Here is a 25440-nt window from a genome sequence, read left to right on the forward strand (position 1 = left end):
TTCAGGAAAGCCTTTTCTGCTTTAATACAAAGAAAAGAAGCTTTGAACTTCAGAAAATACAAGATTGGTCTGGATTTTTTTTCTCAATTTGTCATTTTTCCGTTTCCTATGAAATGCTGTTCACTGCTGTTCACACAGCTGGAATTGAAATACATCCCTTCTTTTGCACTGGACTCCAAACTTGGGGGACGATCGCCGTGTTTATTTTTTTCTTGTTTTTGTGTTTGTGGCTGAAAATCAGGCCTTTCCTTAGATGACATTTTAATTTTGTATTATTTTGATGTAAGTGCCCGCAGTGCCATGTGACACCCTGTCCAGCAGATCCAGAAATGTCCTGTTGCGTCCACATATTGCATCCATGCTCACCTCATAAAAACGAGGTAAAAGGCAGGGCAAAATTTCTTCCAAAATAGATGTCATATATATATATACATACATATATATATATATATATAGCAATCATATATACACATTCGTACATACATATACTAATTTATGTGATGCAAAGAAACAAAATTTACACATTTCTTACAAAATTGTAACAAAGACCGGAACGTGTTTTGTTTGCTCTGGAGCAAAGTCGTGTAGCCGTTTAGCCTCTGCGAGGATTTGTCCACATTTGTGGAAACCAAAGTAGTCTCCCAGATTTGTGTCCATGTTGAACTGGCACAGAACTCCCAGAGAGAGACGGACAGAGGGACAAACGGAGTATGAGACAGGAAACAGTTTGGTGGTGCAAATTCAGAGGTTGGAATCAATGGAAATGGAAAGCAGGAAAAAAAGGATGAGAAGAAAAGGGATGCATGTGGGAAAGTTACATGAACCCCCCCCCACTCCCATCCCCGAAACAAAAAAGGAAAAAAAACATCAGGGAGTGTTCACATAAAAAAATCACAAACAAATTTTGTGTTCTTTTATTACTAAATATAGTGCAACAATAAACATTGCATTTCTTTCACCCTTTCATTTTCGTCTGAGGATGTTAACTTTCCTCGCCTTTTTTTCTGTTCTTAACACTCGGCGAGGCGTAAACCTTGTTCTGTCACTGTCCTGCGCCACAACGTCAGTCCTCCTCTCTAAAAGAAAACAGGCTTCAGATTCAGAGACGTAAACATAACACAGACCCTGCTCAAAACAAGACAAAAAAAAAACAGGAGGAACATAAAGAATAAAAACAGAACAAGTGTTGGTGTTTTGGGCAGCATGTAATTTTGGAAAGGCAGGGCAGTTTTGATGGTGGCGACGACACCCCCGCAGTCAGTTAGCCAAATCCTGGAGGAATAAAAACCGAGCTGTGTGAACCGCGGCGCCCCTCCTGGACAACGGTGTCGTGTGCAGGAACCGCTGCGGCCCTTTGGACTGGTCGGGCCTTAGAAGGCCTGCTGGGCTGGGTTGTAGTTGAATGTTGTTGGCACGTGAGGCCTCTCTTCCAGCTTGTCGTACTCCAGATGAAATTCCTTAGAGATGCAAACACAATTTAAAGCTCTAATCCACAACAAAAGTCAGTAAAACTTGGTGCTATTTCACCAGAGGCCTGTACTACCAAGCAGGTTCAACATACCCAGGGTATCTTCTCCTTATCTGGCTTCACTAACCCTAACAACCGAGATCAAGCTAAGCGGTCCTACGACGCTGGTTATCAACCCAGGGTTTCTCAGTCTGGTTATGAGCGTGCTCACATGAACGGGGCGGTGTTTACAGTATCTGACCAATCACAGACATGGACAAGTCCAACTGTCAACAGAGCGGCATATTATACAAACAAAGAGTAAACTATAATATTAGACAAACTAGAATGGCACTCGGAGAGTGCAGACTGCTGAAAGAGTTAATGCTGGTTCTGATAGAAAGGTGTCAGAACACACAGTGAGGAGCAGTTTGTTGAGTATGGGGACCGGTCAGGGTGCCCATGCTGACCTAATGCTATGGCTGATCAGGATGAATAAACCACACTTCATTATGCTCTTTGGTAATGATATGGAGTGTATGACTATTTCAGCCTTCTTTCAGCTGCGTCCCGTCTCCGGCGGTGTGAAACGGACTTGAGAAAAGTAAAAATAAATATAAAAACATAATTCAAAGCGGTTAACACCCACAGCATTAATCCAGATGTCCTTCCTACATCTGTCAGTTTAAACTGTGTTGTTTTTAGTCTGATTATGACTGTAACTTCTTCATATGTGTGTAATATTATCATACGATTTGCACACTGAGCTCTGATTGGTCAGTAGGAGGTGCTTTTATACAAGCTGATCTCTTATCTGGAACATAACCAGGCAGGTTAGGTGATCAGCATCAGTTACCATGGTGATCTACCCCGGTAAGAAGTGATCCACCGTCCTAGGACTGAAAACCCTGTGGGTACATCCCAAGTCTCTTAATTCCATCCCCGTTTCCCTCACTTGCATCGTAGTCCCTCCCACCAGGTATGCATGGAGAGACGCAAGGAACCATGCGAGGAGAGAGGAAACGAGGAAATATGTGTTTAGACACATTAGCCGTAATATACACTGATCAGCCATAACATTAACAACATTCAGACCACTGACAGATGAAGTGAATAACATGGATTATCTGGTTACCATGGCACCTGGCAGTGGGGGGGGGGTTATATTAGACACTAAGTGAACATTTTGAACTTTGACCTTTGTGTTGAAAGCAGAATAAATGGTCCAGCGTAAGGATGTGAGCGACTTTGACGAGGGCCAGATAGAGCTGTCTAGACGACTGGGTCAGAGCATCTCCAGAACTGCAGCTCTTGTGGGATGTTCCCAGTCTGCAGTGGTCAGGACCTACCAAAAGTGGTCCAAGGAAGGTGAACTGGCGACAGGGTCAGACCCGAGGCTCATTGATGCGCGTGGGGAGCGAAGGCTGGCCCGTGTTGTCTGATCCAATAGAAGAGCTACTGGAGCTCAAACTGCTGAAAGAGTTAATGCTGGTTCTGATAGAAAGGTGTCAGAACACACAGTGAGGAGCAGTTTGTTGAGTATGGGGACCGGTCAGGGTGCCCATGCTGACCTAATGCTATGGCTGATCAGGATGAATAAACCACACTTCATTATGCTCTTTGGTAATGATATGGAGTGTATGACTATTTCAGCCTTCTTTCAGCTGCGTCCCGTCTCCGGCGGTGTGAAACGGACTTGAGAAAAGTAAAAATAAATATAAAAACATAATTCAAAGCGGTAAACACCCACAGCATTAATCCAGATGTCCTTCCTACATCTGTCAGTTTAAACTGTGTTGTTTTTAGTCTGATTATGACTGTAACTTCTTCATATTTGTGTAATATTATCATACGATCACCACACTGAGCTCTGATTGGTCAGTAGGCGGTGCTTTTATACGAGCATATTCTTGATCTCTTATCTGGAACATAACCTGCTCCCGAGCAGGTTAGCTGTTCAGCATCAGTTACCATGGTGATCTACCCCGGTAGGAAGTGAACCACCGTCGTAGGACTGAAAACCCTGAAGGGTTAACCCTGAAGTTACCTCACTAACTCCTAATCCTGCTTCGTAGTACAGACCTCAGGTAGGTAAAGTGCAAAGAGGCAGCAGAAAGACAAAGGTCTTACCTTGGCTACTTTCCTCCAGTTAAGACAATCGAAAAAGTAGTAGGTTCCCCTCTCGTAGGTGTTGGTCTTCAGTGTAGGCTCCATGCCCGGCGCCCTTGTTATCCAAACCCGCTCCTCTTTGTGGTACCTCCAGTCCCGGTTGAAGCTAGAGGGTGAAGTCATGAACAAGGAATAAGACAAAAGGGAAGAATCCAAGTGACCGACCTAAACTTTAACCCCTACAACCTCAAAACCCTCATGAATCAAAGTGTCACTCTAAAGAGGGAGAGCTACTGACGGCCTACCAAGCACTTAAATATGTCTATTAGTAGAACTTCAAATCAACTTGAAAAGGTCTGTCCACATGGAGAAAAAACATGATCAAACTTCAATGGAAACTATTTACAGTGTGAACTTAAAGGTGCTCTTGATAACATTCAGCCACTAGATGTCTCCCTCCCCCGTTCCATTGCATTGACTTCACAACAAGCAGTTACAAGTTTGTTGCACAACCTGCATATTTTATGGGGGTGGGAAAAAAATGTATTTACCTATGTATCGCGATTTTTTTAATTAAGATTTTGAAATAGATGTTTTAATGACAGAATCGATATCTTTGCTTCATCTGAGTCTATGTGGAGGTAGAAGGAAGTTACCGCTTTTATTGTGGTAGTCTGAGTTACGTGACGTCATATCCGTTCCGTATCCGTCAACCAAAACAAACCTCAGCGAGCCGAAACTAGAAAGTCTAAAACATTGGAGGGTCTTCGTGGATACGACCTGCACCCTCCCATGTTAAATCCAGCGTGGTAAACACTACACATCCAGTAAAGGATGGAAACACTTTGGGTTTCACACATTGCAGGAAAAGCAGAGTTAGACAGAGCAGAGCTAAAGCTGCATGCTAACTCTGTCACGGACAGGAAACGTTATGGTATGGCGGTAACGTGGCGGTGGAGCCGGCCTTCGCTCTCATCTCCGTGGTCAAATGGGCTGACGCTACAACTGTAGAGCACCCAGATACTGACATTGGTGTTCTCTGCATTGAAACGGCCCCGATGGAGCTGACCATGGATGGATAAAGAGAACGGAGCTGACGGGAGAGCTAGAGACCACCTTGGAGAAGTTAGAGGAAGTAGACACGTGGGACTACGTCCACTTTCCAAAATAAGGTGTTAACAAAGGGAACTGTATCTACAAAATACATCTATGGAAATCAGATTGATGGATTAAATTCACCAGAAGTATAAAACATTACATGTCCCTTATAAATTAAAAAGAAAATACCACTAATCTGTGAGGGAAATGTCTTTATTCTTTGATTTTGTGGTTGCTGGAAAATATGTAATAAATAATTCCTGATAATGATCCTGATATATTTGAATTCAGGACATCTCTGACTTGTTTGATGCTGAAAATCAAACATTTTTACTGGATTCATTTAGAGATTATCCAAGGTAAAAGTCCCTAGAAGTGTATGATTCAACGGTTTCCCTATGGTCTAGTGTTAAAGAAGTTATAAAAAATCACAAGAAATCGCAACATCAAATCGCAATACATACAGTATCAAATCGGCAACCAGGTATGGTGATAGTATGAAATGGGGAGATAGGTGTATCGTCCCAGCCCTGGTATTTTATGGTGGAGTGGAGTGAGACTCAGACACGTGAGACCAACGTCATTCTACTATTGTCTCACAAGTTGTTAGAAGTGGGAACCAAACGTCGGACATCTTCCACAAACAAAACATTCATTTTGGACCCGTCAAAATGTTTTAAATGATTCATTCACAATCAGAAGCTTTATAAAATGTATATCAAAATATATAAAATATAAAAATGTTATCAATGAGACCTTTTGGAGTAATGATGGACAACATTTGGTTCAGTACTCACAGCTCTACTGCTGCCAGGAGCTGTAGCAGATCTCCTCCGTTCATGTAGTACAGGTAGAACAACAGGTCTTCACCGTATCGCGCCAGTTTAATTGCAGCCAGCTGGAGGCAGGACAGTGAAGAATAAGGAGGATTAGTTTTGTACCCACATATACTACCTGAAGGCTGCAGCCGCTCACTACGTAACTGTTATGAAGCACATAGTTACCTTGTCCCTTATGTGGATGTTGGTTAAGTATTCAGATGGAACGTGGAAGTCTGAGGAGGCAAAAACAAGTCAGAGTGACTAAAACATACGTCGAATATTATTGGAAGACTTGAGATGTGAGGACTCGTGTTCTTTTTACACCATAAATATCATGATGCAATGACTACCATATGTGATTGTTTTGTGAGATCAGCTCTCATAGCTTATTGAGTACGTCCCCTCTTGGAATGGACTAGCAGCTGTTTGGTACTAACATCGTAGCGGCCAGCCAGATGAGGAGGCTTCACCTGGCTCCTAACAACCTGTCTGTCATCATAGAAATGTCTTCAGACCGGCTCCGACTTTGCCAGATCTTGAAAGCTAATCAGGACCGCCAAACGATCACTAAATGAAAGATTAAAATGTCCTCCCCCACATAATTCACGTTAATGTCTTACCGATGTCTTGAGGTCGACATGGCGACGAGGCCCAAGGAGAGGCGAACTTGGGGTACAAGTTTCTGTCAGGAAAGAGAGTTGCAGTAAGTTCTCGCCACTATGGACATCAGAACAGAACATTTGCATAAGACATCTGAGATAAAACAGGAACAGTACAAACTAATACAACTAGAACTATTCAAACTAATGCAATGAGATCAGAAACACAGTCAACGGGAGGGAAACTCCACTAGCGGAGCGTCGTCCTTCTTGTAAGCTGCTACTTCTGAGCCAGATGATTAAACTCATTGTATATTTGAGTACTTTGAAAATCATCACATCAAATCATGGACTTCATGAAACTAGTAGTGCTACGGCACCATTTTCATTAAGTTTGCTACTTTAATGGCTAAAGGTTGTGTATTGTTGTGTGAAACATCATTTGCTCCACTGGTAATTACAATACTGAGGTCAGAACTTGGTTGTGGTGTAAAAACAAAACAAGTATACTAAGTTTAAATTGGATATTTGGACCCAAAGTATGGTTGCTTGGCTTCAAAATATTCGGACTATACTGCTAAAGGTGTCTATTTATGCCAGCAAAGAGCCAAATCTGTCCCAGTGTAAGGGGTCCAGTAGTCCTGGTGCAGACCAACGACAGAGTTTAGCTAAGATGTATCCATTGCAAAGGAAAGCTGGGCAAATGCTATTGTAACCATGGTAACCATATGTGCCAGCAACATGTATTATGTGGTGCCTTCAAATGAAACTGGTGAGCTCGTGTTTACAACACGGGAAGTCGTGTACATGATGTGCTCGGCGTTTAAATGGTCAAGTCGTGAGAACACCGCTGCTAAGCAACGGCAATATTAACATTACTGTCGGTGTCTAGAAGCCACAGAGGCTAACAATTTAGCAAGCTAGCAAGTGGGTAACATAATGCAGGAAATGCAAAGACATGATGACAGAGGAAAAGGATGAGGCCGTTGGGAATATCAACATTTTCCTCAGACATATAAAATTACGAAGAAAAACAATATACAACTAAAATTACAATATATTGACTTATTATGTATTGAAGAATTGACTTCCATGGCCTCCGCCATTTCTGACTACGTCAACAATCACGTCACAAACTCGTGAACTTGGAGCTTTTAGAAATGTTCCACTTACGAGGTTGTGAATACGATAAGAGGGGGGTGTTCATATGGACTCATCTCGTAAACACCACCCCATCTGAAGGCACCAATAGGTCATGTAACATTTAAATGGGCGACTGAGTCTCATTACTGGACTATTGATTTATAAATGTCATTTGTTGGACATATTCCTACTGGTTAATGAAACCCTAACGGTTACTGTACTTAGGGTAGAACAGCTGTCTTACTCTGGTGAGTTTAAGTTGAGTCCCAGTGTCGTGAGGTCACTTCCTAGCGCCAGATGGACCATCCCCGGATCAGTCTCTGCCGCCCGGATAAACGTCAGCAGGCCAATCATGCCGAATTGGTCTGTCACCATTCCCAAGGGAATGTTCGTCACCCGACCTGCAGCAGCAGGAGAATTCAGAGTTCAGCAAACCGCTGAGACTGGGCTGTGAACTACAGTTAATACTTACTGTCAAATACATTACCTCCATATTTTTAACCCACACTTTGTGCACGCATTGGAGAGCAAACCAGGCCAATTATTTTTTAACAAGTGATGGTCACAGACAGACTAATGGAAAGATGATGATGGTCTGTATCATACTGAACATATTCTTTTGGTTTCCTCACTGCGGCCTATCCAATAATTATCTAACCCCAAATGCAGGGTAGAGAGCCCAACTGCCTCACCCAAGTTGTGCGATTAAGAAGGGATGTCTCAGTGGAATTGGAGCGATACGATTGGCTGAGAGGTCTCACCATCGGGCAACACCTGGATCCCTTTCTTCTGGTTGTTGTTCTGTGCTGAGGTCGTCTTGTCTCCGGGGAACTTGGGCCCATCTGCATTGGATGTGCTCTTGCTTGTGGAGTTCAAGTTCTAAAAAACAAAGAGAACAGGTTTTAAAACGCGGAAAAACAGAACATGTCAATTCATAATAAATAACTATCTTTGATGTTTAACCTCGACCCCCACAAAGAGACATGCTGCCAGATTGTGTTGGAGGGTCGTCAGTGGCTCACACTTACAGTTTTGCTGTCATCGTTGTTCAACGTGGGGTCCTTATAGTTTGGGCCGGGCAGTGCAGGGAAGTCCTCGTTGTGGATGGAGAAATCCTGTGTCTGTTCAGTTGATGGCTTCGTCACCATGCCAACTTGATGTTGAACACATTGAAGTAGAGATTATAATTCCCCAAAGTGTAATGAGCAATAAATCACAAAAACGGGCATCATAAACTAGTCTTGTTTCCGTGGATGTGCATTAAAACAAAGCCTTGACTAGTATTATGAACCCAGTTATTTATGTCCTCTCCTAGGGAAACCTACTTCCTACGGCTTAATGTGTGTAAAAATGAGACACTTTCTCCGGCCTAATGGCCTACCATAAGGAGCCCGTCCAGCCAGTGGGTTGAGCACCGGTGTTGGGTTTCCAGTCCCTTCTCTCCGACTTCTGTCTGCTAACGCAGGGAAGTCTGACAGATCCAGTCCCGTTACATTTTCACTCCCATCTGCAGTAATAGGAAGGTTAGGAACTTGTAATATGTAATGTCACCTTCAACTCAATTTATCTGTGTAATAATGTGGCAATTATTAACTTGATAGTGTAATTGTATTACCCTGTATCTGTATGAATAAATAGCCCTTCCCTAGGTAATAACTGCTGACCAAACACAATAGGTACTCACCGTCTGTTTCAGCAGTCAGATATATAGTTACAATGTTGTTGTCTTTACAGTTTTTCCTGATATTAATATTCATTTTACAAATTTTCACCCAAAAATATCCAGATTCTGACTTTGTGCTGCCTGCAACTGAAAGTAGTTGTGCTTCCTCCTTCAACAAGACACTGTTCACTGCATTTTACAGTGATCAAGGTCCTCTTGGTCATGTCAAAAGCTCAGTCTTAAAAGGATAGTTTGGATTATTTGAAGTGGGGTTGTGTGAGGTTACCTACAGTAGACGGCAGTCGGCACGCTCCCAGTTTAAAGAAGTAGATAGACAATAGAGAGTTACTGCACAGAAGCAAAGGAATGTACTGCTGTGAACGGGAATGGCAGCAAAACAGAGGCTCAACTAAATAAACTCAATCAGTTTAAGTGTACGCTATATAGGGCTGCACAACTAATCTAATATTAATCGTGATCACAATTTGGGCTTACCACAATTAAATGAACGACTGCGATATTGACGTTTAAAATGTGCTTTCTGCTCATAGAAAACTCTGCTGCAAACCAAATCAAGGGCTTCCTAAACTAACAGCCAGCCACCAGCCGATGATCCAGATGTTTTGGCTTCACTTTTGGCTAGATATTATCAATACAACCAATGTGTTTATGATTAAATTAAGAGCATAAAATAGTTTATCCAGTTCTTAATGTTGCTCATTTTGCTCTCGAAGTGCTCCAGATTGAAGCATTTAACTTTAAAATGTAGCTAACAAAGAGGTGGGGTGAACATTCCTGTATTTTTTCATATTGCAATATATATAGCAGGAAAAAATATTGCAATGTCAGTTTTTTCCAACATCGAGCAGCCCTAATTTGTACATTAACAGGGCTGTAGCACAGCATGGAAGTGAAAACAGTGCATTTTAATGTGAAAGTGCAATAAAATATTTTGTCGCTAAAATCACAGAATAATCGTGATAAATAATTGTGATATCAATATTGATCAAAATAATCAAGATTATCATTTTGGCCGTAATCATGCAGCCCTAACGTTATATTTAGAATATTTTCCAATTTGCAGCTGAACTGAAAGGGAAACTTATCTATACCGAGTCTGGCTGCTTTGAAGAGCATAGATAACTTTCACTTTCAGTTCAGTTCCCCGTCGGAAAGGGCTGTCTGACGGCAAGATAAACCGGTGAAAACATTCTAAATATAGCGAACACTTAAACAAATAGCATTTTTTTTTAGGAGGCTAAAATATGTTCTGCTGCCGGCCCCGTCCACAGCAGGACATTCCTTTGCTCCCGAGTCAGTACTCCTGTCTGTCTCTCCAAACTGGTGTCTACTGTTAGTAATACATTGACTAAGTACATGCAACCCCACTTCAAAACATCCAAACTATCCTTTTAACTATTGGGCAGCAAGGTGTATTTATGAAATGTAATTCTCACTGTGTCTTCTGTAGAATTGCTTTTTTTTCATTTTCAATATAAACACAGGAGTGTGTAATGACCCCTTGGTACACCCACCTGGGTTAAACACACTAACCTGTGCCATTGAAGATGTTGCTTGATAATGAGTTGTTCATCCCAAAAGCCTGATTGCGGTTCATACCAAACCCTGACATGCTGTATAGATAAAAGAACACACAAACAAAAGATAAGGCCAGCATCCAAACATTGACTTTCCCTAAAATGAAAAATGTCTTTATCAGGAACTGTAGAGGACCCAAAGAACAGCAGATTTCTACAAGGACGAGTGACTAATGCAGGGTCCGTCTACCTGTTTATGGTGAAGGGCTGGCGTGCTGGCTGCTGTTTGGGCATACAGATGATACTGGGCGAGCTGTGGTTGGGGCTGCCCAGCCCCGAGCTGCCCATACTATTGGTCCTGCCGCTCATCCCGATGCCTTGACTGACCTGAGAGTGGTTCAGCATGTTTCTTGTGTTCATTGGCAATGTCCCCCTGTTAAAACATCAGCAGGTCGGATTTAGCGGGTTTAAATGTGTCAACTGTGTCATTTCTATTTCCAAGTATCATTTATTGTTTTAATCCACACAAGTATGCGTCCAAACTTAGTCTGCCTTCATAAACACCTGCTTGGTGATGGAGGGGTATGGAGGGACATGGTGGGGACCCCCGTCGTAGGGGTGATATGACTTGGTAGCTGTGTGCCTTGCGTTAGATTTCGATTTAACTGAGGCGTACTGTTCCCCATGCCTCTTACCGAGAAGCCGAGTGCACCTGCAGAAAGACACAGAAGAAAAACAAATACTGTGACACAACCCTGAGAAGATTCAACTGCAAAAAGTCCAACATTCAAACTTTCAGGTTTTATTAGCAAGATTTCCCCATAAATACCTGCTGAGCTAAACTGCACTCATGCTCACACACTAAGATTTCTTTTTACTCCAAATATACTACGTCCTGCTATGTGAGGGACTGTAGAAAGAAAATAAAACACTTACTTTGTGGACCGTACAAACTTGCACCAAGCTGCGAGAGCTGACCCGACGACGACGGCGAGGGAGAGGACAGCATCTGAAGGAAAACATTTGAGGACTAGAAAGAGTAAGATGACTAGAAAACGTCTCCTCTGGTGTTAACTCAAGAAATGACAGAAGTGTGCAGATATGTGGACAAAACTCACATCTTTGTCCGACCGATGTGGGAACATCGACGGCTGGCTGTAGTACATGCTGTCATCAGTGAAGTCGTTGTCGACTACCTCGACGAACTCTACAAATTTCTTTCTAGCACCAAACATGCCTTTTGTCACCTGAAGAGAGAGCAGAGTTGCTGTTAAAGATGTGCAAGGGAGAGAAGTCTGGCAAGAGGTAAGGAGCTGGACGAACACTGATACAATTTCACAGTGAAGTAGGGCTGCACAATTCATCTCAATTTTATCGAAGTCGCAATATGACCTACTGCAATTTTCACAGGAGGCGCAATATTTGTTAACGGCAAAGTGTGTGTCAAAATGGCATTTTAAATGAAATACTGTCATGCTGCAGAGATGTCCTGGCCTACACATCATATTCTACTGACTAAAGAAAACATCTTTGTTAGTACGGATCCCCGATAATGGAGTAAAAATAATGATTCTCTCTCATATCGCAAATCATATCTCAATTGCAAAATCAGTCAAAAGTAATCGCAATTCGATTTTTCTAATCTAAATACACTGACTTCTCTTCAAAACCTCATGTTGGAAATGTCTCCATTAATCTTCCTAAGTTTCACCTTCAGTTGTTTCAATGTTGTACAACTATTTTGACAATAGAAATGAGAGCACTGTATTGTATTTAATCTGCATCTGGTTGTTCCAGCACTTCACTGACACTACACAACACTCAGATCTCATCAGATTATTACACACAGGACAGGATCTTTCATGAGTGCACCTTTAAATCTAATGGAACACTTTGGATGCATAATCTATTCTCATTTCTCTGTAAATCACTGGGACATATTTGGCATGTTGGGGTTGTTGAAACAAAGTTTGGAGCACAGTGTGTCTACTTTATCAGGATGTACACGTCCAATGGAAGGACATCTAGAACTTCTAGAACTAAATAAAGTATTCATTTTACCCAGAACATCATGTATGACATCAATAGAACTAATGTTCATTGTCTTCCTGTTAAACTACTGGCTGTATTAGTAGGTCTTAAATGACCAATAGTTACCTCATTTAACACTGTTGAGATGCTGCAATGCTAGCATGCTAGTTAGCCTGCAATGCTAACATGCTAGTTAGCATGCTAGTTAGCCTGCAATGCTAGCATGCTAGTTAGCCAACACTAGTGGAGTGAGCTAACGTTAGCGGGCTAAGTGCTTCTAACCAATCTGTGTTAGCTTAGCTAGCTTAGCTTAGCTAGCTTGATGTGAGCTCGCAGCGGGCTGCCGTAACAAGCAGCTCAGTAGCACAACATACAGCCTCACTGAGCTACCGGGCAGCAGCCACTATACGGCAGGAATGGAGCCATCTCTGACAGAATATAGCCACAGTCAGCTGTCCGTTTCCTCGGCTCACTCCTTCTACCTCCACCAGTAGTAGTAGTATCAGCAGCTACAGGAAGCTAGCTGAGCTAGCTAGCAGCTAGCTGAGCTAGCTAGCAGCTAGCTGAGCAGCTAGCTGAGCAGCTAGCAGCAGTCTCCAGTGTGCTGGAGCTAAAGACTCCACATTCTCCACATTCAGTCCGTCTCGAAACGGAGAAAATCAGCGACATAAGTCGCTCATGCTGAAGGCTTCAATGTGAAACGAAGTGATTTAATATGAGGGAAAAGAAGTGAAACATCCTCACCGCATCAATTTCCTTCTCTACGTTAGATCCAAGATGGCTGTGTGTATTCTCAGTGGAGAGAGGGATAGCCTTTACCCTCTGACCTCTGACCTCCAACCTCCAACCTGCTGACCACTTCCGTACACACAACTCTACATGTCAGACAGTGTACTCCATCAGTTCCACAGGCTGCTGAACAGTCACCTAGGACAGCAAGAAAAGTAAAAACATGGAGATGTGATGTTGATTTAGCAGTGAATGTGGATGAGGAGGCCAGTGTGAAGCCTCTACCTCCCTCCTGTGATCACAACGTGTCTTTGCATTCTGACAACAGGCTTCTGTGCTGTCTGCAGCTGCACTCACTACACAGGAGGCCTCTTTTAATGGGAATGTCAAAATATTCACATTATGCAGATTTGTTGAACTCATTTCCTCAAGACTGTGATCACATTGGTACCACAGTAATGTTTGTAGTAGTTTTCTCTGGGCCCACCAGTCAGACAACTCCAGGGGCCCCTAAAGCTCTTGGTTCATTGTATCAATGACGAGTTTGGTAGGAGGCACCACTAAAACACAATGTCAGCTAACATAGTAAGGGCTTATTCTGATCTCGATGTTCTGGCGTGAAGAGGCGCCCCGTATCAAAACTGTACTTTGATGCAGTACAGTATGACCTTCAGCTTACATGTTGCATATTCTCACATTTATTTGTGTTTAATAAAAATACCAGTCAGCAAATCTGGGGCCAGATAGTCTCCCAGCAGTGGGGGGGCTCTGGGGTTCACAGGAGCCCAACAGTCTAATTAAGGTTCATTTGCAGGACACTCAAACTGTTAGTAGTGTGACCAGAGACCATGATCGCTGCTGATGCATGCAGATTTATAAACATGTATGTGTTTATTATTCATACACATTTTATTCAATGTGTATTTTTTTTTTTTACATGTTTTTATGTTTTTTTAATTTTCTATTCATTTTTCTTTATTATCTCAATCATTACTTTGCATGTATCTTATATTTTTATATTATCATTTACTCATTATAATAGTAATAATAATATTATTATTACTATTATTATTATTATGTAGTTAAAGTATATTTGATACAAGGATAGGTTCATTATCAATAATAATATTACCAAATTTTTTTCTATAATTATTAATTCATTAATTATTAATTTGACAGTTATTTTTCAATTTCAATTCATTTCGTGGAATACGACATGAAGCGACACAGTTCAGGTAAGTCTCACAAGAAACGTTTAACTCAAAAAGGGATGTGCCGATTTCAGGATGCATTCGGGTAAAGCATATGTTACAAGATGAGGTGCAGAATAGAAATGTTTATTATTTAAGTTAGATAGACATTAAATCAAAATGATAGACTACCTCTCAGCCTTAATAACGTGTCCCTCATTGTCCCACACAAAGATACTCTTTGTCCCACAATTGGTTTGTTGAAATCTGGTACCCTATTAACTAGTGAAATACATGTCCTTTTAGTACCATATTTGGATTGGAGTGACCACAGCGTTTCCACTTGTTAACTTTCTGGTTGGATTTTAGAATCAGCCACTAGGGCAGGGGGCAGAAACCTTTACTATCAAAAGAGCCATTAGGCCAAAAATAAATTTAAAAATCTGTCTGGAACCGCAAAACATATTTGAGCCTCATAATGAAGGTAGCACCACCTATTGAGTCTAATGCAGAGAGGACCCAGATGCAAACCAGAGGCAGGACACTGAAGAATGGTCTTGAGTAAATTTGGCTGGAAGCTCTCTGCAGCAGGAGCTTCCAGTGTGTTTGTTCTGGAAATGTCTTACAATCACTTTTTTTGTTGTTTGCTAATTTCTCGCCACAGAAAGCCAACTAATCTGTCCACGCACTATTAAATTCTCCATTTTCCTCCAAGAATTTCCTTTTTTTGGATTTGGAAACCTACTGCAGCTAGGGAAACACAAGACTAGCCAACGCTATTGAGGATCGGCGCCGAGGCCGTAGACGTACGTAGGCTGTGACACACAGTTTAGTTTACTGAAATGTTAAAACTTATATCATTCAGTGTAAAGGCTAGGGATGCACTGATCCAATTTTTTCAATCCCGATACCGATAGCGATACCTGGGCTTTCGGGATCGGCCGATACCAAGTACCGATCTGATACCAGTGTTTGATTAAAGCTGAAGTAGGCGAGATTGGAGCAAATATGATTTAAAAAAGTTATATTTATAAAACTGTTGTTATATCGTGACAGTAGTGCATGAAGCAGGTAACCTGAAAACAATCATGTTCCTCTGTGTCCTCCGGTGCTCCTAACGGCATCTGCAAGATTTCACAGACCGGAGGAAAACAAGCAGTAACAGCTGATCTGAGGTCTGCTGTCCAGCTGCCGTCTATGAGAGCCGGCTGTCAATCACTCTCAAACTCCGACCAAATGGTCAAACTAGGCAGCGCTGATCAAATATGAATCAATATTCTGTTACTGTAATGTCTATTTCTCTCCTCAGATGTTTTCAGAATCATCTTGTAGTGCACGGTTTAGCTGTAAAATGAGGAAGTTTTTGACGCGGCCGCCATTTTAAAATCTGGTGAAGAAACGCCAATTACCGGCCAATAGGAACGCTCTCTCTCTGAAATGACCTGTGATTGGTCAAAGTCTCCCGTCCCGGGCTAGATGTTCTAAAGCCTGAAAACAGAGCCATGAGGAGGAGCAGAAGTCTAGTTTTCTCTCAGAACACTTGAATTACAATATGCTGAAAGGTTATTATGGAATTTTTGCCCAATGATGCCAAAAATATACAAAATGTAACAAATAAATACATAGATAACATAACATAAATTTGGTGCACTGATATTTAGTATTAAAATAATAAATAATACACCAGCAACTTGGCAAAAATTTCTTCAAAATTAACAGGAATTACAATGAAAGTGTAAACCTTTTTAATGCAGCAGCAAATTTGCTCAAAACTTAAATAGGAATTAAAATCCAGTATATAATGTATATAGTATGTAAACATAGAATTGAATTTAATAGATCGGCCCCATTGTCACCAATATCCGATCCAGTCTGTATCGGCACGATATCTGATCCAGTATTGGTATCAGTGCATCCCTAGTATAGGCTACATATTTGTGCAATTAGAGAATGTAATAATCACTTTAGGCCTATAACAATAATTAACAAAAGTTAAAATGTTAAAAAAGAACCATTATTCATTTCTACATAATGTTTTGTCAAAGCCACAGGGAGCCACTGGAGAGGGGCTAAACAGCCGCAGGTTGCTGACCCCTGCACCGGGGTAACTATGGCTATTATGATTGAACTTGAAGGGTCTTTCTTAACTTTGGAAACACAATTTTTTGTCAAGAAATAATTAGCCTTTTTTAAAGCAGACATTTTGAAAAGCAGGTCAAAGATGACATTAATGATGTCATCATTACACGAAGTGCTCCAGTAATCCCCTAATAGGACAATTAATTACACCTGTGCTTGTCCTACAGTATGACATATCAAAATGTGTGCCATGAAAAGGGTTTATTATGGCAGTCACATGTCTCTTTCTGTGTGCTCGGTGTGGGTTGTACTGTTGCCCGTATGAGGCCCCCCCAGGCAGTGGATAAGAGAAGGACAAGTGCTAAAAACAGTCTGTCAGTGAGTGAAAACAGACAACCGTTATCCTTTTCTGATAAGGAAAATTAAATTCCTTCTCGGTTTTATCTGGTTGGAAAATAGCCCCAATGAAGATAATGCAAGATAGCGTGGGCAGATCACACCTCGGCAGTTCAGGAGTTAGACTTGCCTCAAGAATGATAAATAATAAATGATATCCTGCTTTAACCCTCTGAGACCCACAATAGGGGGTCCAGATGGTCCAGGGGGTCTTTAGGGGGAGATAGCAGGTCAACAGTAGATGTCACATGGAAGTGGTGTACATCATCTGAAAGCTGGGAAGCTGAAGATTAATTTGAGATGCAGCTCAGCCCTGTGTCTAGTTGTTCTAGACATAAATCAGAAATAAACATGAATTAATTAAGTAATTAATCATTTAAAATAAATAGTGAAAGTGTATAAGGGTTTAGAACATGATGATAGCAGTATCTGATGGTCATCCCCATGCTCTATTATGTCTCATAAGTTGTTGCAGCAGTTTTTAGGTTGATACCATTTGTTATACAGATTTGGTGCTAAATTTTACCATTTTTATCCACTCTAGAATTGATCAAAATGATCAATAATCCCTCCATAATACCACATTAAGACAGCAAGACCTTGAGGAACACCGTAGAAAAAGCCATGCTGTGATTTGGGATCAAAAACCTTTGACATTTGGAGATTTCTGCAAGAATTGCATTTTTCGGTGATTGGATGGCGAGCACTTGTATTGTGTAAACTGCTCAGAAACCCCCTCATTGTCAATCTAGCTAGGAAAGCCATCCATCCTCTGAATGCTCTAGGTCTCTAGTTTGATCCATCCATCCTCTGAATGCTCTAGGTCTCTAGTTTGATCCATCCATCCTCTGAATGCTCTAGGTCTCTAGTTTGTGGTTGTAAAGTTTCATGAGGCTGTGATTATCCTAGACGTCACCACAGGTCATTTTATACAGTGAGGTCAATGAAATGTCTCCTATGGGGACTAACACATGAATACAGTTGGGCTCATTAGATCCACAAGAGTCTCAGCTTTATAGGGATACCCAATTTATGTAATTCAAAATTGTTTAGGGACCCCAGTATGCAGAAATATTCAGATACATCATTTTTAGAATAGGCGAAAATAACACATTTATACTGCATGCATAAAACTGCATGTGATTACCATAAAGTGGGCATGTCTGTAAAGGGGAGACTCGTGGGTACCCATAAAACCCATTTTCATTCACATATTCACATTCACATATCTTGAGGTCAGAGGTCAAGGGACCCCTTTGAAAATGGCCATGACAGTTTTTCCTCATCAAAATTTAGCCCAACTCTGGAGCGTTATTTAGCCTCCTTCCCGACATGGTGGTAGCATGACATGGTCGGTACCAATGGGTTCCTTAGGTTTTCTAGTTTCACGAGATATCTGTATCACTAGAACACTCTAAAACTGAACCTACTAGAGTCTCTGGAATACAGTAAAGTCAGTCGGGGACAAACGATATGACTGTGGAAAACTCAAACATGAGCATCTGCATTTGCGTATGGTTATTTGCTTGGCTTATGGTTATGGCACTGAAGTCCTGACTTCACAATGTTTGATGTTTAAGCAGTTCAAATGTGCCGTTGACGCTGTAGAGCCATCAACATCAGTAGTAACTTTAATTCCCTTCCCTGTAAAATCACCCAATGATCACCCAAGCTGAGTCGGAGCCAAACTCTCCCTGAGCACACTGACAAATTCTCCAGATTATTCCACAGCACAGGCCCACTTGTCTGGCCCGGTGGCACAGTCCCAGAACTGCGTCTGGGCCGATTAAAACGGGATGTAAATGACCTCAGCTGCTCTCTCATCTCAACACGCTTCTTATGCTTTGCACCCTGCCCCTCCCTGTCTCTCTCTCTCTCTCACCTCTATCATCTCAGAGAAGAAGGGGGAAAGTCATTAGGCACCAATGGGGAGGAGAGAGTAGCTAGTGGTTGCTATCGCCATGAAAGTCAGGGCAAAGCTCAGAGCCACTGAGAGAGAGTGAGAGGACTGCACTGGGGAATATCTGCCCAGGGAATACAATACGTTTTCAGACCATTAAGTTGGATAAACAAATGGCTTGCTGTAGGAGATGCTGAGAGTCATGGGCATCAGCAGGAAAACACTGGAAAGTAGGTGTTTTTCAATTCCCATTATGATCATCTTTACGCTTATTATGCTTCCTGTTTTCTTGTTGGTGATGCTTATTTTCATTGTTGTTTTCATGGCTTGTGTCGCATCAAAGGGTGTAATTCAGCATCATAATCATGTAATTACTGCTACATGCAGCTTCATATGCTGATGCAGTATTACAAAGACGCATTACATTGTTGCAAACTTTTTTTTTTTTTTTCTCAAGATCAATAACTCCAGAGGGGCGGTGGAGGAGCATTAATGGGATGCCATGAAATTTACGTGAAGACTCCAACAGCCTATTGCAACCCTTGTCTGGCGCTAAATTGATGTTCAGGACCAGCAGTGTGTCAGAGACTGGGAAAGATGGGTAATGCCATGCGAGGCGTCGTTGCCTTCATTCCCTCAGAGCGCTGTCAACGCTTCCTAGTGGGGGACCTGAAGGAGATGCCCCTTGACCGAACTCTAGACCTGAGCAGTCGGCAGCTGCGTCGGCTGCCTGTTGCTGCCTGCGTCTTTGATGGGCTGGTGAAGCTCTACCTGAGTGACAACAATCTCAGCAGCTTACCGGCTGAGCTGCAGGGCCTGAAGAAGCTGCAGCTCCTGGCCCTCGACTTCAACTGCTTCGAAGAGCTCCCTGCAGCTGTTTGCAGATTGCCCCAGCTCAGCATCCTTTACCTGGGCAACAACAGGCTTTACAGCCTCCCCAGAGAACTGAGCGAGCTCAAGGAACTGAATACTCTGTGGCTGGAGACTAATTGCTTCACTTTTTTCCCCAAGGTGGTTTGTGAGCTCTCTAATCTCAAGACCCTGCACCTCGGTTATAACCAGATACAGAGTTTACCAAAAGAGCTTAGAGGGCTGGAGGAGCTAAGAAGTATCTGGCTTGCTGGGAACCAGCTGGCAGCGTTCCCACCCGTGTTGCTGGAAATGCACTTTCTCGCTGTCATTGATGTGGATCGGAACAAAATACGCTACTTCCCAGGCCTGTCTCACCTGCAGGGGTTGAAACTTGTCATCTACGACCACAACCCCTGCGTTAATGCCCCGGTAGTGGGCGAGGGAGTCCGAAGAGTCGGGCGGTGGGCGGAGAGCTCAGATGACGAGCAGGAAGACGATGGGTCAAAAGCAGCAAGTGAGACTACAGCAGAGGTCACGGAGGAGGTACACCCCGAGGAGGAGCACAACATTCAGGGTCAAGGAAAGTGACCTTCAGCCGCGGCGAGGCCCGGCAACACAGGATGACGTTCAAGTGGAACACTTAACGCCAAGTGGTGTGTTGTACATCAGCCTGCTGGCATTTTGTCCATATATGGTAAAGTTATGTTGTTGTATAAGTTGTAAAAAAAGTGAATTTGAATCCTGAAATAAAAACTGTTTAATAATTTTGGTTACTATATTAATATTCAACTTAGTAAAACTCTGTATTTGCCTTCAAATGATTCACTGCAACAACAGTGACATTGTAAATTGTGATTAATCTTCATCAACAGCAAACTTTCTGTCACTCAAAATGAACTATTTTATCTTATAATTCAAGAGATAAACTATTTTGTGGATTTTACAGAATTGTACAGGCTGTAGGACATCTGTGGGATCAAAACAGTACTGGCAAGCATGCATCTCTACTTAATCAATATTAGTTGTGTGTATGCAGGACACTTTTCTATGAAACTGGCCATGCAGCTGGTCAATATGGCAGACTGAGAAAAGGAAAAGGATTCATTGCACACATTCTTGCTCCAGCAGAGTCTGAGATACTATCTGGACCCACTGAGGCTAAATACAGTGAGGTTTTTAATACAAGTGATGGATGATTTAAGTCAATTAGTGCACTCCTTATCCAGACCAATGCATAATTCATCTGATAGATTGGGGCTGTGGCTTTGAATAAAGGCTGCTAATGGGCCTTAATATCATTGCCATGAGGTTCAAATTTGAAACAGATCGTAAATGCAGCTTTCCAACTCCTCAGCGTACCGGGAACATGTTCTGTAAACAGGATCAAATGTCAGTCCACAATGCTTCGTTTTAGGCCTTCTGAATCCTTTTGAACAAACTGTAGAAAAAGGAGATTAACTTTTACTGGAAATGTGATTATTTCACACAACAGGAACACTGAACTACTGTATTAGCTTTGATTCAGCCTCTTGTTAGAAACAACTGCTGTATTGTAAATTTATGTAATCCCAGAGGTTCTACGAACACATGAAGACGTCATTCTGTTTTAGCCTTCAAATGCGGTACAGTGCACTTCAACGACAAACGTCTTGTTTCAGTTGCACTGCCCCCTAGCACACCGAAATCCAAAAACGTCACAAACTGCATTTTACAGTACTGTAGGCTAGATTTCCATTCCACGGTCACTCTCGGTGTTACAATAAGCTGTCTGCAGCAAAGGGCACTGTAAATGCAAAAACTGTACTGGTCTGGTTCTTCTCAACGTGTATTTCATATCACCCTTGATAAATTCTGATGAATCTTTTATCATTTTTTGACAAGATTTCCTGGTTTAACTCAATCATTTTTTTGAGGATTTTATCAGGATAATATAAAAATGATACAAACAGTAAATCACTTTCTAGTCTGTAAAATCAGTAATGACTTTATCTAAAGTGCAAGTGTGTTCAGAGAAAGAAATCGGTTTAATATCTTCTCGTATATCTGATCATTTTGAGGTAATAGACTAGGTATGTATTTGTCACTGTAAAGGTACAATTTGATACAACAATCAGGTGTAATAATGGACATCATATCATACTGGATAATCGTTTGTTTTCATAATGCTTTCTGATTTTACTCATAACCTATATTTTATCAATATAAAATATTATAAGAGTAAACAATCTGTTTGAAGTAAATTTATGTTTTCCATGTGTTTAACCAAACATTTTGACATGAAAGTTCTCAGATTTGGATCTCATATACAGTAGTACACAATGATAACACAAACTCAGCCGATTAGACTGTTCAGGCTATTAAATAGGCGTTATCAGTCACTATAAGCCCCATAGATGTGTGTCAATAGGGGCCTGCTACACCCACTAATAGGTTTTATCATCTATTTAAATGGTCAAAACACAGGGCTTTCACCCAGGAGACCGGAATTCGCATCCCATGTGAAACCAACAATGTGTAGTTGTCTTTGAGTTGGTATTTATTTTAAGACAAAACACAATGTTTCTCCCAAAACTTAACTGTTTTATTTGCCCAAACCTAAAGAAGATGTAGTTTTGTTGCCTAAACCTAAAGCAGTCTTTTTGTTTGTGTTAAAAAGGTGCTGTTTCAATCAGTTTTACATGTTCGGACGTGTTGCTTTGAAGTTATACTTTAACTTTTGCAACGTAGTCGGCCGATATTTACCCACATCTATGCTGCTTATAGTGACTGATAACGCCTAATGAATGGCCTGATAACAGTCTAATTGGGCGACTTAATGTAAATCTTCTGCTACTTTGAAACACAAAAATTATGAATTTTTTTATAGACAAAAAATATTTTGATAGTTGGAGTGGCTTTATTATTTCACCCTTTATTATTTCACCCAAACGAGAGACAAAGAAAGAGAAGTGCACTGCTCTACGTTTATTTAATTTGCTCAACACATAAATAACACCTACTCATATAACTTCGGGGGCATTTTGCAATATTACAGAATACAAGATGACAAATAATAAGTGCATCATATTCAACAATATCTTTGGTACAGAATCCTACGTCAACACAACTTGCACAAACCCTTACACAACCTTGCTGAAACCCGTAGCTCCCCTGAAGTGCAGGTTAAATACGTGGAGGCTGAGCTTCATTCCAACAATTCCTGCATCACATTCACTGTATTTGCTCTAACAACCAGTATTTCAAAACAGTAACTTCACTCATCCTTCTTATATTATTCCTTAAAGTTAATACAAACATGTTTAATTAACAGACTTATATTACTTAAAAGACCCATCTAAAATATATTGGTGCTTTGTTGTTATGAAAACACAATAAATACTATTTTCTCAACATTAAATTGCAGTGATTAAACTGCACTGTAACAGATACTGAATACAAAAGAATGATGGAATGAGCACCAACTTTGTAAAAGTATTGCAGCTGTAACTAAATATGCCACGAATCACCCATTAAACTGAGACAGAACAAGATGAAAATGTATAATACATGCAACACATTCCTTCAGTCCCTCAGGCTGAACCCACATGTTTTATAGGCAGTAATTAAAAACAAAGACACCTTTTTTGGGGCACATTTTCCAAATCGAATTGCTCTGAGAGAGCCTCTGTGTTCAAATATCACGAGGCTTGTTTGTGTGTATCCTGTTAAAAGGGCGTGAAACATTCTTGGAAACCCAACAACCAACTTCCGATTCAGTTTCAAGTATGCTGCAGCTACATTCAAAAACAGAATCATGTCTACTGATTCAACTGTTTCAACTGGTCACTGTCTGCTTGTATTATCATGGGAGGGTTGTCAGGATGTGTGCATCCTGGCTGAAAAAAATACTACCTTGCAGGCATCGAAGCAGTAAAAGATGGGCAGGTTCAACGGACTTTAAAAGGGTGTGTTAAAATGTTGGCTAACACCTTGATGATGCCAAATTCCTCTAGGCAATACTGTTGGACAAGCCAGAGCTGGAATGTAGTATCTCCTGCAATGGGCATCATCGATACTAAGATGGCAAAACATAAGACTGTAGACAGTAAGCAGAAAGAAATGAGAAGAGGTCAAAGTTACAATGAGGTAAAGTGTTCTCAACACAAGACAATACGCAGTGGTTTGTTAGCTAAAAGAGCACAGGTATCATACAGTATATTCTCATGCATCTGTAGTGGGTTTGCTAGAGTCAATCGATATCTGCCAAAGCATGTTCAATCTGATGAAGCGTGATGCGACATTGAGCATATAGTAGAAGTGCTTGAATTGCATGCAGTGGCATGGCGGTTCACAGGCTCATCCACGGTCCAGGTCTCTGTCGGAGTGTTGTCTCAGCCTGGGGAGGCAGCTGGGATCCATCCAACACGTCTGAGCCATCTTTCTCCTCATGAGAGGAGTCATGAGACCCTTCTTCCTCCTTGGTATCTGCCACATCAGCCCCAGAGGCTTTTGGGATTTCTGAGGGCTTCTTTGACGCCGGCTCTGTCACCGTGTCACTTCCCTGGAAATCACATGCCTCGTTCACAGATCCGATCACTTGAGGAACACTGAGTTCCTTCAGCGAATTCTCCTTCTCCATGCGCTTCCTAGCCTCCTCTCTCCTCTGCTGGATGCGGGTGTTGTCTCCCATCATGACCCTGACTCTCACTTGGTCTGGGGGCCAGATCCCGCCCCATATGAACTGCAGGTAGCTGAACAGCACGATGGCACTGAGGAAGGCAAAGTTGGTGGCCACGCCGATCACTGCAGATGTCAAGGGGAAGTTGTACAGAACATATCGTATACCAGTGAAGTAAGCGTGGACACGGAGCTGAGACGAGTAGATCTGCACTCGTCTGGAATGGATCTCAATGACTGCACCGACAGAGGGTTGATAAGCATTCGTCTTGTAGTCTGCGAAGAGCTCGACTTCGATGTGCTGCTTCTGCTCGGCCATCCCAGTCAGAAAGAAAGGAGAGAACAGTAAAGTACTGAGGCTCTGCAGAAGGCTGGAGCGGTAATGCAGCATTGTAGATCGGCCCACTGATGAGACAGTCTTCCCACCCTTGGTGTAACAAGACATCTTGACCATGAACATACCCAGCTGTTCATTGACTGGAGACTCTGGCATCTCTAACTCCAAAGACACTCGATAAGGCTGACCATAAGCCATCACTTGGTCCCTGTCATTCTTCATGAAGGAGATGTTGGCTGTGGGGAATGAGCAAAGTACTGACTCGGAGGCATCACAATCAGAAGTGTAGTAGAAGTGCACGGGGGTGGAGAAGCTCACGGTGGGCATGTAGGAGTAATAGAAGCTTCCATAGAGAAAGATGGACACCCACAGTAGCAGAACCAGGACACAAAACAGGATGCCAGCCTGAAATAAAGTCCGCCGGGCTTTGAGGAGTGTCACAGCTAACACGTCGTGGAGCCAGTGTAGAGACGGTCCCATCGTGCTCCCCATCGTCGCGTCTGGTCCGGACCTTCTTCTGGTCCTGGTCTGAGCAGTTGGTCCTCCTTCCAGTCCCTTTGACTGCTGCCTCCGTGTTGGGTCTTTATGTTCATGCATCAGTGGGCGGCTTCACTCCGACACGGTATGATCGCTTCTCTTCACCCCCCATGACCAGTCTGTTACACTCACTAGACACTCACTCACTGGGCTAGCTGGCTAATGGCACACTCAGCTTGTTGTTAAGCTAACGATAGCTAGTTCCGGCTAGTTGGAGGTAAGGTAAGGTATATCCTGGCTTCTGACGGTCGGACGGTGGAGTTTTCTAGCTGACCTGCTTGGAGCGGGTCTGAGCTCGTTAGCATCACAGCTAGC

The 25440-nt window shown here is 42.0% G+C and overlaps 3 protein-coding genes across 6 annotated transcripts; 1 reads left to right on the forward strand and 2 right to left on the reverse strand.

The window, feature by feature from the left end:
* Positions 1-13427, reverse strand: cnot2 (CCR4-NOT transcription complex, subunit 2). Of its 4 annotated transcripts, none has more exons than XM_074634134.1 (15): positions 13194-13427; positions 11537-11665; positions 11355-11448; positions 10983-11130; positions 10669-10851; positions 10435-10514; positions 8599-8724; positions 8246-8370; positions 7979-8096; positions 7462-7618; positions 6096-6157; positions 5659-5708; positions 5452-5552; positions 3578-3722; positions 1-1457 (listed from the first exon to the last, which is right to left on the reverse strand). In XM_074634134.1, exons 2-15 carry the CDS (start codon positions 11651-11653, stop codon positions 1371-1373), a joined length of 1593 nt encoding a protein of 530 aa, XP_074490235.1. In that variant the 5' UTR covers positions 11654-11665; positions 13194-13427; the 3' UTR covers positions 1-1370. The 4 variants fall into 4 exon arrangements, with proteins under 4 accessions (XP_074490235.1, XP_074490236.1, XP_074490237.1 ...); XM_074634135.1 differs by having other exon boundaries at positions 11355-11427; positions 13194-13426; XM_074634136.1 differs by lacking the exon at positions 8599-8724 and having other exon boundaries at positions 13194-13426.
* Positions 13428-18718: 5291 nt separating this feature from the next.
* Positions 18719-21813, forward strand: lrrc10 (leucine rich repeat containing 10). The gene is made up of 2 exons (XM_074634144.1): positions 18719-18973; positions 19201-21813. Exon 2 carries the CDS (start codon positions 19341-19343, stop codon positions 20181-20183), a length of 843 nt encoding a protein of 280 aa, XP_074490245.1. The 5' UTR covers positions 18719-18973; positions 19201-19340; the 3' UTR covers positions 20184-21813.
* A 731-nt stretch (positions 21814-22544) lies between these two features.
* On the reverse strand, positions 22545-25185 carry bscl2 (BSCL2 lipid droplet biogenesis associated, seipin). The gene has a single exon (XM_074634143.1). It carries the CDS (start codon positions 25183-25185, stop codon positions 23923-23925), a length of 1263 nt encoding a protein of 420 aa, XP_074490244.1. The 3' UTR covers positions 22545-23922.
* Between the last annotated feature and the right edge of the window lie 255 nt (positions 25186-25440).

The sequence above is a fragment of the Sebastes fasciatus genome, chromosome 4, assembly GCF_043250625.1.
Source record: "Sebastes fasciatus isolate fSebFas1 chromosome 4, fSebFas1.pri, whole genome shotgun sequence".
Classification (NCBI taxonomy): Eukaryota; Metazoa; Chordata; class Actinopteri; order Perciformes; family Sebastidae; genus Sebastes; species Sebastes fasciatus.